This window comes from Megalops cyprinoides, chromosome 6 (assembly GCF_013368585.1).
Source record: "Megalops cyprinoides isolate fMegCyp1 chromosome 6, fMegCyp1.pri, whole genome shotgun sequence".
NCBI lineage: Eukaryota > Metazoa > Chordata > Actinopteri > Elopiformes > Megalopidae > Megalops > Megalops cyprinoides.
In genome coordinates this window covers 25426362-25443692 of record NC_050588.1, presented here as the reverse complement: position 1 = coordinate 25443692, position 17331 = coordinate 25426362, and the positions used below count along the sequence as shown (strand labels likewise).

At 38.0% G+C, this 17331-nt stretch overlaps 1 protein-coding gene across 1 annotated transcript in view; it reads left to right on the top strand.

Annotated features, from left to right (window-relative positions):
- The window catches only part of cntn3b (contactin 3b), a 61237-nt gene that overhangs the window by 40755 nt on the left and 3151 nt on the right, over window positions 1–17331 (top strand). The window contains exons 10-19 of the mRNA XM_036530763.1: window positions 62–191; window positions 851–1001; window positions 2915–3042; window positions 5733–5908; window positions 12602–12719; window positions 14161–14319; window positions 14600–14749; window positions 15457–15527; window positions 15903–16137; window positions 16430–16539. Coding sequence (XP_036386656.1) covers window positions 62–191; window positions 851–1001; window positions 2915–3042; window positions 5733–5908; window positions 12602–12719; window positions 14161–14319; window positions 14600–14749; window positions 15457–15527; window positions 15903–16137; window positions 16430–16539 — 1428 coding nt within the window. The remainder of the gene's footprint in view (window positions 1–61; window positions 192–850; window positions 1002–2914; window positions 3043–5732; window positions 5909–12601; window positions 12720–14160; window positions 14320–14599; window positions 14750–15456; window positions 15528–15902; window positions 16138–16429; window positions 16540–17331) is intronic.

Here is a 17331-nt window from a genome sequence, read left to right as displayed (position 1 = left end):
ACACTTTGATGCACTGCTCCAGAGATGCCAATGCAGATGCCTGTTTCTCATTGACTTACAGGGTCGAGTGCAAATCGAAAATGGAGCTCTCTCAATATCAGCTTTAAACCTGTCAGATGCTGGGATGTATCAATGTGTGGCTGAGAACAAGCATGGCATTATATATTCCAGTGCTGAGCTAATGGTGTTAGGTGAGATTGCTTTTTCCCATTCCTATACATCTCAACTCCACCACGTCTTTGATTGTTCTCTAAACGATCAACACCCCCATCCCCCAAAACACACAATGATGCACAGAAACATCTTTATTCTGAAGCACAGTGAATGCTGTAGTGGCAGAAAATAAAAATGTTATTGTCATTTTATGTTCAGCTGTTTCATTACACTGATGTTGTTACTTGAAATTGCATCATATTATACCATCAAAAAAAAACTTGTTCATGTAAATAACATATTGATTATTGGATGATCTTGAGGCATGTGTCTGATGATGCAATCCAAAATGCATTCTATCAAGATCATAAATGGAGCGTTCTCTGAGCAATGATTGGACCCTTTTTGTTCTTGTTTTTACAGTGAGGAGAAAACTCTCACAAACGATAGTTGATAAAAAGTGAGTGCTGTAAATCGATAAAGCATTTAAGATAGTATTTTTTTTTTCCCTCACTCCTAATATTGTCATAGTCCACACAGGGGAGAGCAGGGTTGAGGAGGAAGACAGCTTTTTTCTTTGTTCTGTAATGACCCCCTTAAGTGATTCGTTTGTAGCCAGAAGCAAGGAGAGTTAGTTACCGCATAGTACTGCCCCCCCGTGAGTTTGACTTAACCTAACTTTTTTTTGTATCCACAGCTTCACCACCTAGTTTTTCGAAGAATCCACTAAGGTCCTTACTAAAGGCGCGCTCAGGAAGTGAAGTCACCCTTGAGTGCAAGCCGCAAGCATCACCTCAAGCAATTAGCCTTTGGAAGAAAGGCCAGGAGATTGTACGCAGAAACGAAAGGTGACTCATAAAAAAAAAAAAAAAAAAAAACTCAGAACAGTACCAAACGTCTATATATATATATATATATATATATATATATATATATATATATATATATATATATATATAGACCCACAGACATTGATGAAGATAGGCTTTTTCGTCAGAAGTAGGAGGGGAGACTGTTGAATTAGTAATAATACAGTAAAAATGAAAGACATGGGGACGGTCAATGGTGGGAGGAATGAAAGGGAGGCAGATGAAAATGAAAATGAAATTACCATGGAAGGACTACTACCATGAAGCACTGCTGTGCTGCACAGTACTGCTCTTAAGAAGGAGAGGTTAAAGCTAGACATCTGAGAAAATCTAAATGTACTGTGGTTTAATTCAAACCAATTTCAGTATAAAACTGTATTTATGTCTCCTCTTAAGGGGCTCAGAAACTTTGAAAAGAAAGTTAGATCTTGTCCCTTTACTTTTTCAATTTATTGTTTCCTCTGGTACATTGGTTGCTGAGATAGGATTGGGAATTAGATTCTATATGTCTTTTGAAAGGAAAGCAAGGACCTTCAAGAGGCTCTTAGACTTTATTAAAATGTCTGTTAGACCATGATATCAGCCTAGATTTGGAAATTACACTAATGGAAATTATTGTTAGTTGTAGATATACTCAATAACACGTACCTAAACCTACAATAGTAGTTGGGTACTTACAGTAACATTACCTACAACTATAGGAAGAGCAAGAAGGGAAAATGGCATTGCTTATTTGGTATGTTTCATAAATAGTTAGGATAGATAGGATAGTAGGGTAAAGTAGCAATCTGACAGACTTCCCGTCTCTGCCTTAAATTTTAAGGCCATGTAATCCAGTTCTACAGGTGGAACTGAAAACCATAATTCCTATATTATCTAAGCAGCGAAAGAATATATTGTGATGGCAAGACATATCATTAAATATAATTAAAAACTTGATCACATTGGTAATACCATTGTGACTCATCTACATATCTCAGGAAGTGGATTCTATCAACCAGTGGGAGCACATAGTAGGAATAAAACCAAGAAAACGGGCCAAGGATGTAACCCTGTAGGCCAACCATATAATGATAGTAATTTCAGATACAGGCTGTGTCAAGGAAAACATCATTTTCACCACAAAGTAAAATCAGTTAATAAAAAGTGTTAATAGCAGAGCAGCAGTTTGTAGTGTTAATTGATTTAAAAGTTAAGATTTCCTATGATCTCTAAAGGTTACTAAAAGGTATGTATAGATAAGCAAATTGAATCTGGATTTATGAGTTAACGGGTTCCCACTTTAACTCATTAAATTTGTATTATGGGACTGAAGCCAGATATTGACTGAAGGTTTTGAAGAGATGATTATTGTCACTGAATCTGAAACAAGTTGTTGTACACATAAAATATAGTTTGAGAATGGTCATTTGGTCATCTGTTAGGTGGATCCAAAGGTTTTATTTATACAGAATGTCAAGGTTTGAATCAGCCTGCTTTGAAGCATGTTCAGATTTAGATTGATGGGTTGGTATAGTAATATAGAACCAGAATGAGGTTGTCACCATTGTAAGATACAGCCATGTCCTATGGCTGAAAGTCTTACACAGTGATCTTATGTTTCCAATTGGCTGAGGTGAGATAAGCTTTCAAGCACATTGGCAACATGTTCCTACCTTCCTTCAATCTGACAACATACTGTTTCTTAATCTCCTCTCTGTGGCACACTATTTTCTAAGCCAGCCCTTAGTGAAAAAGCAAATCTGCAGAAGCCACATTACAACAAGCCATGCCCTTATCCAAGAGGACATTTCCCATTTCTTCTTCTTCATCTAATTATTATTATAATTACTACCACTTCTACTATATGGATCAGAATTACGAATTAGTACAAGCCTAGTTTTCTGCCTCAGGATTGATCTCCTTCCTGATGGAACACTGAGAATCACCAATGTGACCAGGAAGGATGGGGGGAGCTATACCTGTGTAGCCCGGAACCAGTTTGGGACTGCAAGCACAACTGGAAGACTGCTAATCACAGGTAACATTACAACACGCCATTCCCTTATCCAGGAGGCCATTTCCCAAAAACTCAATAAAATGTTCTGCCTAGCATATAGTTTTAGCCATGTTTCCTCTTCTTCTTCTTCTTTTTCTTTTTATTATTATTATTATAATATTATATATTATTAATATAATAATAATATATATTATTATTATATTATTCTTATTATGTGTCTGTGTGTGTGACAATCCTGGTAAACCTCCTCTAACAATCATATCTGGTGCTTTACTAGTTTCATTGCTTTCAGCAGAATAGTTTGTTTTGAAATAAGTGGTTTTACCCTGTTAGCTCACCTTATGGTCTTGAAATCAGCATATGAATATCAGCAAATTGAATATGCCCATAGGATATACCCCATCTCTCCCATATTTCAAAAATTAGTTTTCACAGTTGTTTCTCTCTCTTTGAAATTTATTTTGAGAAAATTCTTTCAAGTGCCTTCCAGTCGGGTTGTGCAGCTATTTATAACCTTTGAGTTTAATAATTCCTGATGCTGCCTGCATATATTCAGCTAGTCAAAGGTGTATTTTACAAGTATTTGTATACTGTCAGCCACAACAGTTTGACCCGTTTTCCACTAACTACTGACATGTAAGAAGAAGGGAGATGGAGGGGGCTCAGAGTGACACTAAGTGTTCTTACCCATGTCTACTTTCAGGATAAAGATCTCATTTCAGTCCAATTTTTGATAGTTTATTGATAGCGTCAGTAATATTATTAGCAATAGTAGTATCATACTGCAGATCTGATACCTCAGCCCTACCAAAGTATGAACCTTTCACAAGAATCAATTAAAATCATTTAAGATTTGACTTAATTTGTATGCTGTTTGTACAGTTGTTTTTTTTCCTTTTTGTTTAAGTAAGATATGAGTAAAACTGAACAAACCAAGGAATAAGGTACATTTTACTCATCTGGAGGCTTTGGGACCTGGGACAGGGCATTCTCAGAAACAAGCACCTTCACACCTGAAGATGATTTCTACTCTGCCCAGGTGTCCTGTTTATAAATGCCACCAGCAGTGCTGGTGGAGGGAGAGTCCTGGATAGCCCAGTGGTTTCTAGGTTACACAAAGACTAAAGTACAGTGTATGTTTCATCTCTTCATAATTCAAAAGAAACGAGTTCATGCTGGAATTACAGTTGAAAACAAATAAATGCAGTAAATAGATTTTTTTAAAATCTGGTTGACACCTTTTATCCTATCTGAATGTATGTTGCTAAATAACTTTTAAAAATGATTTAAGTATAAACTGTGTAATATAACATGTTATTTTAATCTAAAAGTGAATATAAATACAAATATAAAACTGACCATTTGTGACAATATTCACTGATATACCATAGATTTCACAGATCATGTTAATATCACTGTGTATTGGGTGCCATGTCATTTTTATGAAAAAATCCATAAATGGCTGAGGTTAGGTACTTCACTCTATAAAGTAAGAAGGGAATGAATTTGACATGTTTTATTGAAACACATGAAACACATAACATGAAATATCATTCGCATCATGCATAATAACACCTCATAGACATGCCAGTATTCATGATACTCATAACATAACGACATTAGCTTTCTGGCTGGCTAGTGAATCCAAGTCAGGTTGAAGTCAAGAAATAATGATTGTCAGTGAGTGGTCACAAGACAGAGAGCTCACTACAAAGTTACTGGCAACTATCACTTGAGAGCAGGAAATACACCTTCGAAACTGTGTTCTTATCCTGTCTCAGTTTTTAAGTAGTAGCAATGTCCCTACAAACATAAAGAAGATAACATTCATTTTACAGGGAAGAATTCTCATAGACTGTGGTACAGAGCTTAAATCCTAGTGGTGCTCTGTGCAGTTGTTACCAGAAACCCCATAGGGCAAATGTACAGAGTGCTGAGCTGGTTGCAGTTAAAAGTAATTCTGTGTATTTTCACTGCTCCATCTGTTTGAGGGCCACTAAAGCAGATTTCAGCTAAGCACAAAAACATCTACATCTAAAAAAAATACATCTAATATAAAATACTTTAATAAAATATAAAAAACTTATATTAGATGTATTAGATTATAATGTAATAAACCAAAGCCATTGTTTAAGGACATTGGAACATAATTTGAGAAAAGGACCTCGTTGTGGAACACGTGCATATGGTGTCACCTACCATGTTTTTCTCATTAACTTTTTTGTTATGCACCAGCAGCTGAACCCTTCAATCTAATATAATTATCCTGACCTTTCTTTTACAAACCTTGTACACCTCACTGCATTCATTTTACTGGAACCACAGCAGGGACTGTGTTGAGTTTGTGTGATATATGTATATTTTAAGCATTTCTTTAAGACAGAAAAGAACATGTTGGTGCTTATTCTTAGTAATATAACAGGTGCAAAGTCAAAATAAGTTCAACATGAAAACAAATGATTACACTCCTATAACGCCTGAGAATGAGGAAGATGTATTGCTGGGCTTTGCCCTTGTGGTTACAGTGTCAAAAATGTTAATACTTTTCTTCGTGCTCTGGATGTTATTAGGTAGTGTGCCTGTAATCACATCAATCATGTCAAAAAAAAGAAAAATACAGTTTAGATTGCATTCCTATTGCCATAATGTTGTGCGTACTCTTCAGTTGAAAATGCTTCATGATGGAGCCTTTGTTTACACTGGTTGAGCAGAACCCACGAGGATCATCCAAGGCCCAACCAACATGGAGATCATTGTGGGGGAGAGCATCGTGCTGCCCTGCCAGATCGCCTGTGACCCGGCCCTCGACGTCTCCTTCTCCTGGGCTTTCAACGGACAGCTCATCGACTTCCATAGGGACAGTGATCATTTTGAGAGAGTGGGAGGGGTGAGTCATCCAAATGTAGAGCCGCTAACTGCCATGCTGACTTTGTGCGGGTGTTCTCTGTGTCTTTCAGATCTGTCATTAAAATGATTCAGGATATAACATATTTATTATAAATCACACGTCAACTATTTAAATCGTGGATTAGACGGTTTTTGTCATGCTTTCAGGACTGCACCATCACTTTCATATGAAGAGCCCTTCCCCACTTTAATGGCTCAGATTTTTTGATGCAGCTTCCCGCTCCCCTTCAATAGCCACACACAAAAAAGTAGAATAAATGTTTCCATTGGTGAATGGAATTACATGATTGAGATGGTTTCCCAAATGAGCAACAGTGTACAAGACCTATAAGTTTTTGAAATGGACTCCACACTAAAATATAACTAATGCAGAGTAAGGCTAAACTAAACATTCTAAAAGGGTCAAATCTGAGAAGTAGACTAAAATGTAAAATCAAATTTAAAAAGGTCTAAAGCCAATGTCCACAACGTATAATGTCCACTGTCTTTCATTTGTTACTGAAAGCTGTGTTACAGTGAGTTATGTATAATTAGTATGGAGCACTGGAAGAGTTCACAGCAATTCTTTGGAATCAGCCCGGCACTGTGCTGGGATGCAGTGGACAGTTTATCCATATTGTCAAATTTTATTTTACTTAGTCTTATTATAATTTTAATGTTAAAGTGTGACTAATTCACAATTTACTATTTTGACATCTGTGCTACAGTGGACTCTCTTTCGCCTGTGGCTGTTAGAACTTAAACTCTTCTTTAAAATCCTCAGTCATACATCTTAAATGGTGGCAGGCATATGAAATACAGGGTGGTGGAAATTGGGTGGTGGGCAGGGGTGGGGAGGGTTGCACAGAGCTAATTCTTAAAAAATTGAGTTGATGCCAGAGAACGTTCGTACCCCCATGTTGCAGGTATGGTGGTAGGAATCCATTATGATTTCCCTGTCAGTGTTATGTTGTCTTATGTTATGAATGGTTGTTAAAAGTGATTTATGTACTATAACTACATTAACAGTAAGCATGTGCTTAGTAATGAAACTGTGAACTTAACCAGGGAAACTGGTCTCATAAAATTTCACTGTGCCTGCCCACTCACTTGACCTCCCCAGACTCAAAATAAAGAAAGCGGTAATCCAGTCAAATAGTATTCATTCATTAATTCAGTCATTTGAGAGAAGACATGAAATTTTGCAGTCAGGTTGCAAAAAAGTATTTGGGTCAATTGAAACTTTTTAGAAAAATCTGAAAAATTTATATAGACTGAAATGAACTGCATTGTGAGTACTTCCCTCATGAAATTATTTGCAATTCCATTCACAGCAACTACAGTCAATGTAATCGAAATTGGAAAACTACAAACCTATCAGGGACAGGATTCATGAGTTAACAGGGCTTGATGCTTTGAAATATGGTTGCCTGCCTCAGTTTTTGGTTGCCCAAATGCACAACATGGTTGCCAAAAAAATAGTCCCAGTCCCCTACAACAGTAAATTGCTGACAAAAGAATGCTCACTTGAATTTGTTTCAGCTAGACATTCAAGTTCAGCTGTAATTTTTTTATTGCAATATAAGTTCATCCACACTTTCTTTTGGCTAGTAACAACTAAACTATAAAATAATTATATCCAATCGTATCTGGACTGTTTGGGGGCTATATCTCAGATAATAGCCTACAGCAGTGTTTCCCAAACCTCTCCTGGAGGACCACTTGTCCTGCATGTTTTAGATCACTCCCTGCTCCAACACAGCTGTTTAAATGATCAGTTTGTTGTTAAGCAGCTTCAGGAGTTCATAATGAGTTGATCATTTGAATCAGCTGTGTTGGAGCAGGGAGAGATCTAAAATGTGCAGGACAAGTGGTCCTCCAGGAGAGGTTTGGGAAACGCTGGCCTACAGGATTGGGAAAAAAAAAATAATAATATGCATGTAGTGCTTTCCCTAGGGGATATATAATGTGACAGTAAATAATCTCTTCAATATGCGCATGTGTTTCTCAAAAATCAGCAATGCATGAACCAAGTTGAATGTAAAGTAGATAAAGAAGGTAGTAATGTAGATAAGAGCAGGGTTGTGAGCTAAATAAAATAAGTTTGCCTCGTCACAGTGTGGGCTGATATACTAGGCTACATAACTCCCTTCCACTTCTCTTAGGATTCAGCAAAGTATAGGCACATTTACTAGCTTTCTTGCTTACTTACTAGCTGCTGCTAATAGTTCAGTTGAGTTGAGGATGCAATGCAACCTCAAAGCCACCAACTCAAAGCATATGACATGGTAGCCTACTCTGCTAATTAAATTGATTTGATATGGTTTGAAAAAAATACAGAAAAAAATAAAATGTGTAGTTGGCAAGGACTTTTGTTTCCTTGAGGGCAAGACTAAGAACTACAAGTTTGTCAGCAGGGTGATGTCTCATTGAAGTGTATGTGTGAGTCAAGAGTTATACACAGCACAGAGCCAGGCGGATCAGAGATTGTTGTTGGCTACTCCAATCACTGTGTTCATGTTTTGACTGGCAGCGGTACTATGAATTAAAAACTCACTAGATGAAGCAGTTATAAGAAGAATATTTCACATGGGATTCATAAGGTCTTATGAATGCTGCAGTTTTGTTTTTTGTTTTTTTTTTTTTTTTCCAAATAAACATAGCCTATATATTGGTGGGTTTCAAGGAGAATAGGAAGAGATAGGCTAATATTTTACTGTCAGACTTCCTGCAATGGTGAGAGATGATATTGTAAGGCAGGCTACCATTGCAGGGAAATGGCAGGAGAAACTGTTTTATTGGAAATAAAAAATAGTTTTGAGTTTTTTTTTTGTTTTTTTTTTTTAACACATTCTTTGGTTTCCAACCGGGAAACATGAAATGGTTGCCTAAACTGATTTGCAACTGGGCAACCATTAATGACAAGCTCTTGTTGATAAACACCAAAGAAATTCTGTTCTGTGTTGTAAAGTGGTTCAGCTAAGCATTGTATGCATTTTGAATGGGAAAATCCTTCCACTGTGATTATAGCTTTTCCTGTATGCGGCCATAGCTTGGGTTCCATCAAGTTCGATGTTCACCAGCATTGGGGTCAATTCAATTTTAGTTCAGTCATTTCAGGAAATTATCTGAAATTCACTAATTGAAAATTGTCCATTGCTTTCTATAAAGAATTTTCAGTTAATGAATTGAATTTCAGTTCTTTGCTTAATTGACTGAATTGAAATGGAACTGACCCCAACTCTGATGTCAGTATTGCGAACCATAGATTTTTTTTGTATAATTCAGAAAAATACTGCTCATACAGTCTAGTGCTGTTACCTCATCAATCTTAAACATTTTGGGTAGATTTTAACTCTTTTACAGAAGGGTTATAGCTTGTATTTATTTTCTGAGCTTTTTAGAGTACAAATACAGAATAGCGACATATTTTCCTTTGTGAAAAGGAAGAGACAACATTTAAGCGCTGCTGTGCTGTGTGTTTCAATAAAAGCAATCAGAAACTTTGACTAGAAATATTTATGTTTCAATATAAAACTTTTTTTTAGGACTAGGCATCCAGGTTTGAGATTAAAGTACCCTTTATTGTCCTTGTGTTTTATTTATAATGTGTAGCACCTCCATGGCAGTGTTTGTATTTGAACTGCAGGGTTTCAATGGCAGACTTTTGTATGCACTCCATATGACATTCCTTTATTTGTCATCTGAAAAGTGACACACACAAGACTCTGCACTTCACCTCACAGATGCCTCTTCAGGGTGGGTTACCCTGATTAACATCTTCACATTGTGAGCAAATGGGTGCGTTAACTGAAAGCCAGAACAAAAATGAGTGTTCATGCCATTATGGTTAATGCTTGGCTTGTCTTATATGAAGTAAGCAATGCCACTTATCCCTCTAGCATTCTCCTGTCTTGTTTTTGCTTGTGATTGCTGCCATGAAAGACAATACTCTATTCTCTGCCAGTCAGTTTTGTTTTTTGTTTTGTTGACCTTTTGAGTGTTCAAACTTGTTTCTTATGGAGTAATGTCACATACTATACAAAGAGATATTCAGCTGATAATTGGCTATGGCTCACTGTAGAGAGAATGTGTAATTGCAGTAAATTCGACTTGACATCAATATGAAAATGAATTGAAACACAGTGTCAGGAATCTGACTCTGTATAAAGGGGGTAGCATTTCTGTACACAGTTCCTGTACCATGTTATTAAATAAAGTGTTGCAATAGCTAGTTGTGTTTAATTACTGAATAGATCACAGAATAAAATATTACCCTGAAAATTAATTTTGATGGTTAAAAACTACTACAAATGAGTAGGTTTGGTGAACTTCTGCTGTTGTTTGGGTGATGGCCATAAAGTATGACAAATATTGTAATAATTATAAGACCTTCACCAGTACAAACCGTAAGAAGTGGAATGTAATTCATTCATGTAATTCATTGTATGGGTCATTCTATCAAATATGAAATAATCTCAATATCAAATAGCTAAAGCAGCACAAAAATAGCATAAACAGGTGCAAAACCATGCCTACTATACTTACATGGTGGTGAGTAAGATACAGTTTTGAAGCATCAGTACTGTATATCTTATAGGTATTATTTTATTTAACTTTGTCTCTTTGAGGAAACATCCTCATTATTTCCCCACACCCCTTCCCACCACCACTCCCACACCCACACAGCACTGTGTTTCTGGTGCTTAGACAACTTTATAATGAGTCAGATCGCATTAACAAGACAGACGGACAAACTCAGCGTATTTGAAATATTCCTTTCTAACCTACACGACCTGAAATAATGATAAGATATTCTTTGTTGAAGATATATTCATTTTAAAAGAGAAAAAAATCAATTGTTCCAGGGCTGTCTCCTCGCATTGGTTTTAGTGCCTTTTTAAAGCTCAGTATAATGTGTTTTATTTGTCAGATAATTGAAACCAGGGTTCCCAGAATGGATTGTGCCCTGCTGAAGTGTTCTGTCTTAGAAAAGAGAGCATTGTAAGGAACACATTCAAAATACACATAGTAATTAGTATAATGCAGCACAATAAAAAGTGGATCAAAAGATGTGAAATATGCAGCTACCCCCCCCCCCCCAAAAAAAAAAAAAATAACACAAACACACACACGCACACACAACTTCATCTGAAAGTGACATGCACGCATGCATAATGAGATTCTGTTTTCACAGATTTTTTTTGAGCCTCCAACTCAAACAGATAACCATCTCTTCTTAACTGCTTCTGATGAATTAATTAACATAATTAAACAAGATCTGCCTCATAGTTATTTTACTGCCAAGGGAAGGAATAAACTGATAATTTACCACTCACTGCAGGTTTGGAGCCTCTTTGGGGAGGAGGTATGGCTGGATCTTGTGATTTGCCAAACAGAAAGCAGCCTTCAGCCGTATAGATATTGCTTTGCTTTGTCACTTGCTGAGATTGTTAACAATCCCCAGGCATTTTTGCACAGGTGTTGCATGTTTGAACCATGCCCATTACCCATAGACACACAGAGGTTGATGGAATCTGGCATGATTTCAGTGTCGCTAACCTGGATACCTCTTGGGTGAATCATTTCCAGACCAGCATTCTATTTCGAAATAATCCTCAAGGTTGTATTTGGCTGTGACAGAATGTGTCAAAAAGATTGTCACACATTTTCTCAGAGGTGAAAATGGGTTGCAAAACTATTGGATTGGTGTTAAAATGGCATGCACATGAAAAAAACAGCTCCCTGTTAATTCATCTTACTTGGTTATTTAGATGGCAAAGATGTAGAGGCTTTGATCATTTTTAGCACGTAATTTGCCTTCTGTTCTTGCTGTCGCATCCCTTTCAATCTATCATCTTTTATTGTGAGATCAGCACATCTATTGATGGTGTTCCACTCCTCTGTAAATCTGTCCTTCCTAAAAGTAGCAGAAAACTATTCTGAGCTCTTGCCTTACATATGAAAATGAACATTATGTGCTTTAGCACATTTCATGCCTCCTGTTTTTTCCCTTCCCCCATGGCTTTATTACATGTTACATTTTATTTAGAACAATATTATTACTGTGTTAGTCTGGCTGCATTTCCTTCCCTGTTTATGTAATTAGGGATTAATTAGCATCATCTCACCAATTAGCCAGTGTGTGTTTGTTTTGTTGGTTCCTGTGCATTGCTAGAGAGGAGGAGAGCTGCAGGGCTTGAAAGATAGCCAGTAGGGCTGTTTGTTTAATGCTGGTGTTTGACGGGGTGCAGATATGCATGGTAGTTCCATGCATCTGAGAACTATGTTGTTCCAGTGTAACCTCCACCCCCAGCCCCCTCCACAACTCCCTCAAGGTTGAATATCTGAATGCTAAATTTAGCGATTAAGCCCATTATATTTTCACAGACAATTATGATCAGATTTTCAGCTTTAATAGTCATTTACATGATAAGTTTTACTCCTTATCATTATTTTTCACACCTTGCATTCAGTGGTCACTTAATTTTGCGACAATAATCAAAATGGCTTATGGTTATTTTAGTTTTCAAATTTTCAAAACTACTCTAAAACTACATTATAAAACTCTCAATCCATTGCCTTCTTTTGTGCAGTCAGTATTTCTCTTGCTGTTACATTGCTAATCACCAATTACTGCTTGTTTAGACACTGGATTCCCTTCACATTTGTGCCTATTTCTTTTGTTCTGTAGAATATAGCAGGGGATCTGATGATTAGAAACATCCAGCTGAATCACGGTGGAAAGTATGTCTGCATTGTGGATACAGATGTGGAAAGCTTGTCAGCTGCTGCAATCTTGATTGTTAAAGGTAAGAGAACAAACCAAGAACTGTAAGGGTTCCTTTAATGAAATTTGGCACTATATAGCTAAAACTAAGGTTTTCTTTTGTGTTTACACATGCAAGAAAATAGCGTTCTCAGCTAAAGTTCATAACAACTCATACTGAAGGCATGCTGGGTAAAACTGAGTTGTATTTGTAATTAAAAGAAAAAGTTATCAAAAGTCCTCTGATATGAATCACATGAAATTCAACATCATCTTTTGCCTAGTTGTACTATTGGCTCAGAGAAACTTTTTAATCCAGTTTTGCAGTGATGGCTGATTATGTTTAACTTGGCACTCTGGCAAAATTTCCTCCAAGCCCAGTGAGGAAATCACAATCGATGAACATAATGAAATGAATGTGAAATTGGAGCCTGAATTGTATGATTAATTTGTAAGTGTTAATGGGCCCACATTATCAAAGCTGCTTATCAAAGGCTCTTATCAAATCATGTTAACAAGTTTAAGATTGATGAATACCTTTCAATTAAACTAGAGCTAAATGTGTGGAGGAGAGGCTAAAGCAGAATGCATCTGTTGGAAGAAGATAATGAGCAAGATGAATACTGTAAAGTTCAAAACATACACTCCTGTAGATGCTAAATTATATAAGAGCATTTAAATAAATGAGAGGCTTTATCTTAGCAATGCAAATATGGAACATCAATCCTAAAGCCTTCAGTATTGATATTAATACTTTCATGGTAGAGGTTATTGTATTATGAAGTAATTAATGCAATATCTATTTTGTTGATCTCTTGATGTAACAACACAGCTTTGAAATGGCAGAATGTCATTTTCTCTTTGTGCATTGCATTCCATCATTTTTATTATTCTCTAGTGGTGTGAATTGGTATTCATACACATTAGGTTCCCAGTGCTCAGAGAAGGCACTGTATGAGATAATGTGCATCACAGGAAGTGTCATTAATTGGCTCATATTCACATAAACACAACAAGAAGTTACTTGATTGTACAGTAGTGGAGCAAAGTGTAGCACTATTTAAAAGCAATGAACTTTCTGTGGAGAAAAACAGAATAAACTCTCTCTCTCTTGCTCTTTCTCTTTCACACAGAAGCACACACATACACACCACACAAACACTCTCTGTCTGTCTGTCAGTCACTCACTGGTATCTGACAGTTTTGTAACGATATATAGAGATCTGCAGTCTGTGACCTTCGTTTAATACGTGCACTGACTCATACTTTAAACCTTTGGAATTAGAAATCCTTTTCCCCCAAAAGGATAGCAAAGTGAGATTCAATTATAAGCAAACTGATGGTACTGATATAGCAAGTGAACCACTAAAAGAAGTTGGGGAATAGGTATGTGTGTGCGTGCGTGTGTGGGGTGCGAGGGCCGGGGGAGGGGGGTTGGGAGGGTGATGTGGACGCTAACTCTGCTAATTGTCTGATTGAGTCAGGTCCTCCAGGCCCTCCGGACAGCGTAGCAGTGGAGGAGATCACAGACAGCACTGCTCAGCTATCCTGGAGTCCTGGCAGAGATAATGGCAGCCCCATCACTGGCTACATCATTCAGGCGAGGACTCCCTTCACTGTGGGCTGGCAGGCAGTCGATACAGGTATTGTCAAACCTTAGGGAGCAGTGAGAAACACTTGGTGTGTTCAATTGCACAGCCAATACCTTTTAGAGAACAAATTTTTAATCAAGCAAATGGAAAGTAGTCCCTTCTTTCTTATATGTGTATGGTGTTTATTTCAGTAACACTCCAGGTATATCCATGCCTATTAAAGCCAGCAGTGAAAAATATCTGAGTCCAGAAGTTATCATTGTAATTTACTGGTAGACATATACATACAGTCACCACCAATGAGCACTTTCTCTGCACTTTCCATGAATAGTTCCTGAGGCAATAGATGGCAACACACTGACAGCAACTGTGGTGGATCTGAATGCCTGGGTGGAGTATGAGTTCCGTGTGGTGGCCAGAAATAGCGTAGGCATGGGAGAACCCAGCCCTGCCTCCATTAAGACCAGGACTGAGGATGCTGGTGAGTCTTTGCCTCTCTCTGTCTCTGTCCCTAAGTAATCACCTTTCTCCTTGTCTGTCTCTATCGCCATCTCTCTCAATCACTGTCTTCCACACCATTCTCCCTCTCTCTTCCTCACTGTCCCCTAAACCAATCGCCTCCTTTCTCTCTCTTTCTTTGTCTACTCCCTTCTCTACCTCTCCCTCATTCTGTCTCAAAGCCTTGCTTTTTCCAAGACTTTCAATATGTCTCTTAGTGTCTGTCACACATACATACTCACAAAGACCTCTTGTATTAAACTCCATTCAATACACTTGCACATTTGACAGATTTGATATCATGAACCATTTACAAATAGATCTTTGGATGCACATGAGTGCTCTTCAAACTCAGTGTCCTGTAACAATGTGCTTCACAAGCAGTTGTCAAGGAGTACAGTGGTTGTTGGATGATAATCTGCACAATGAAATCTTAACAGCCCAGGCTCTGAAAAAATCATGTTGACATTTCATTATCATGTGGGGCAATATTATCTGACAAGAGACCTTTCAAAGATTTGTTTTTTTTTTTACTATTTAAAGGGAGTGTGTTTCTCCTCGCATGGAAAACAGCAGCTTAAGTAAATGTGTTAAGCTGTCATAAGGGACGAGCATGGGTGACAGGCAGACCTGGTGCTTCATTGCTGTTAAGTGCATTATAATTTTGATCCTCTGGGTTTTGCCGTGCAGTCCCTGATACAGCTCCCACGGATGTCGGAGGCGGGGGTGGCACCAAATCAGAATTAGTAATAACATGGGAGGTAAGTCATCTGTCAGATTTTACAGTTCTCTTCGTAGCTGGTTAATGGATTTGCTTAATTGCGCAGAATCGTGTGGGGCGTTTTTATGATCTCAGCTGAAGCCAGCTCATCTCCAGGCAGCCCTTGGGGCCCCATTACCTCCTGCAAGTATGGCTGAGCTCAAAAATAGATGGCGCGTTTCACTGAAGTGTGCTCCAGCCACTAACTTGGGCCAAACTAGCAGGAACAGATCTCTGCCCTGTTCGCAAGAACACTCTGAATTTTGGTCCACGCAGGTACCCTCTGAAGCATGAGTTTGAAGACAAAGTCTAGCTGAGTCTGTGTCTTTGTCTCTATGCGTTTTAATATCACTATAGTTTTGTGTTTTGCTCCCAGCCGGTGCCAGAGGAGCTTCAGAACGGCGAGGGCTTCGGGTACATCATTGCCTTCCGTCCCCTGGGCGCAGTCACCTGGACGCGTGCTGTCATATCAACCCCCGGAGTGGCCCGCTATGTTTTTCGAAATGACAGCATCCCACCGTTCTCTCCTTTCGACGTTAAGGTCGGAGCTTACAATAACAAAGGAGAAGGGCCCTTCAGCACAATAGCCACTGTGTTTTCAGCAGAGGAGGGTAAGGGACCCACAAGGCAGCGTGGGGCAACTGATCCTTTTATGCTAGAGCATGGCTTTGAATAGTTACGATGAAGATGTTATTTAAGAGTTTTATTTTCGATGAAGTGTGGGAGTCAGCTCGTTATTAGTTGTCATGGTCTTGCATTGAAGGAAATTTTGGCAATTACAAAACTGTCAGTGAGGTACAATGTTAATTTAATTTGCTGCGCCTTTATCTGATTCCTGTTTTTTTTCTCGGTAATGATATCTAATAAAACAGCAGAATTCTCACCCAACCTCTTTTCGTTTAGTGCCAAGCGCTGCGCCTGAGAGAGTTGTGGCCAGAAGTATTTCTGCATCGCAAATTGAAGTAATCTGGGCAGCCCTGCCTCCCATTCCTGAAAGGGTCCTTGGATATGAGGTACACTGCCTATTTAAAATGGAAATTAATTTCTGAAAGGACTTCTTTCAGCGTTAAGCTAGAAGTGCAATTACTTTGTTTCCCAGTATACAAAATGCACATTGTGGTTTTTTTCTTTTCTTTTTTTTATCACAAGTGCCCCTAGAAACATTTCATTGAAAAATAGGCGTTTAGATGCTTTGGCTTTAAATGACTTTCCCCCCCTGCCACAGCATCTCAATGCCAATAAAAGCATCTTTCTCATTCCTCTTAAGAATGCAAAGAGCGCCTTGCATTTTCACCCAGTGCTCTTTCAATTTCTGTCACCTCTGCCCCTCGGCACAAAACTGCACTGTTGCCATGGCACTGGTAATATTGTCTTGAAAGAATAGTGCTATTATGTCACTACACAGGACTTTGGAAGGGCATTTAAAAAAGGGAAAAAAACTAATTATCTGTATTCTGTGTAGGGATACAGCAACAGACTTCGTTTTTAGGTAGGCCTGTTAGAACAAAATTTTGACATATCTCCTTTGTGTTGTGTCAGCCAAACATGCAAGTAGGAAAATATTGTCTGTATCAAATTTTAAAGGAAAACATTATGAACAGATTTAATGTCCTATAACAGGGCATATCTTCATTTCAGACTCCTATTTTCAAAGCTGTTAGATATCTGAATGGCCTTTAAGTCATCCTACTTTGAAACTGTTGCCATGAGAGGAAAATCTTATCTAACATATTAGCATATCTCTACCGCAAAAATCCTTGAATATAGAGCTTATTTCCATGAACGTGCACCACGCATTTTATGGC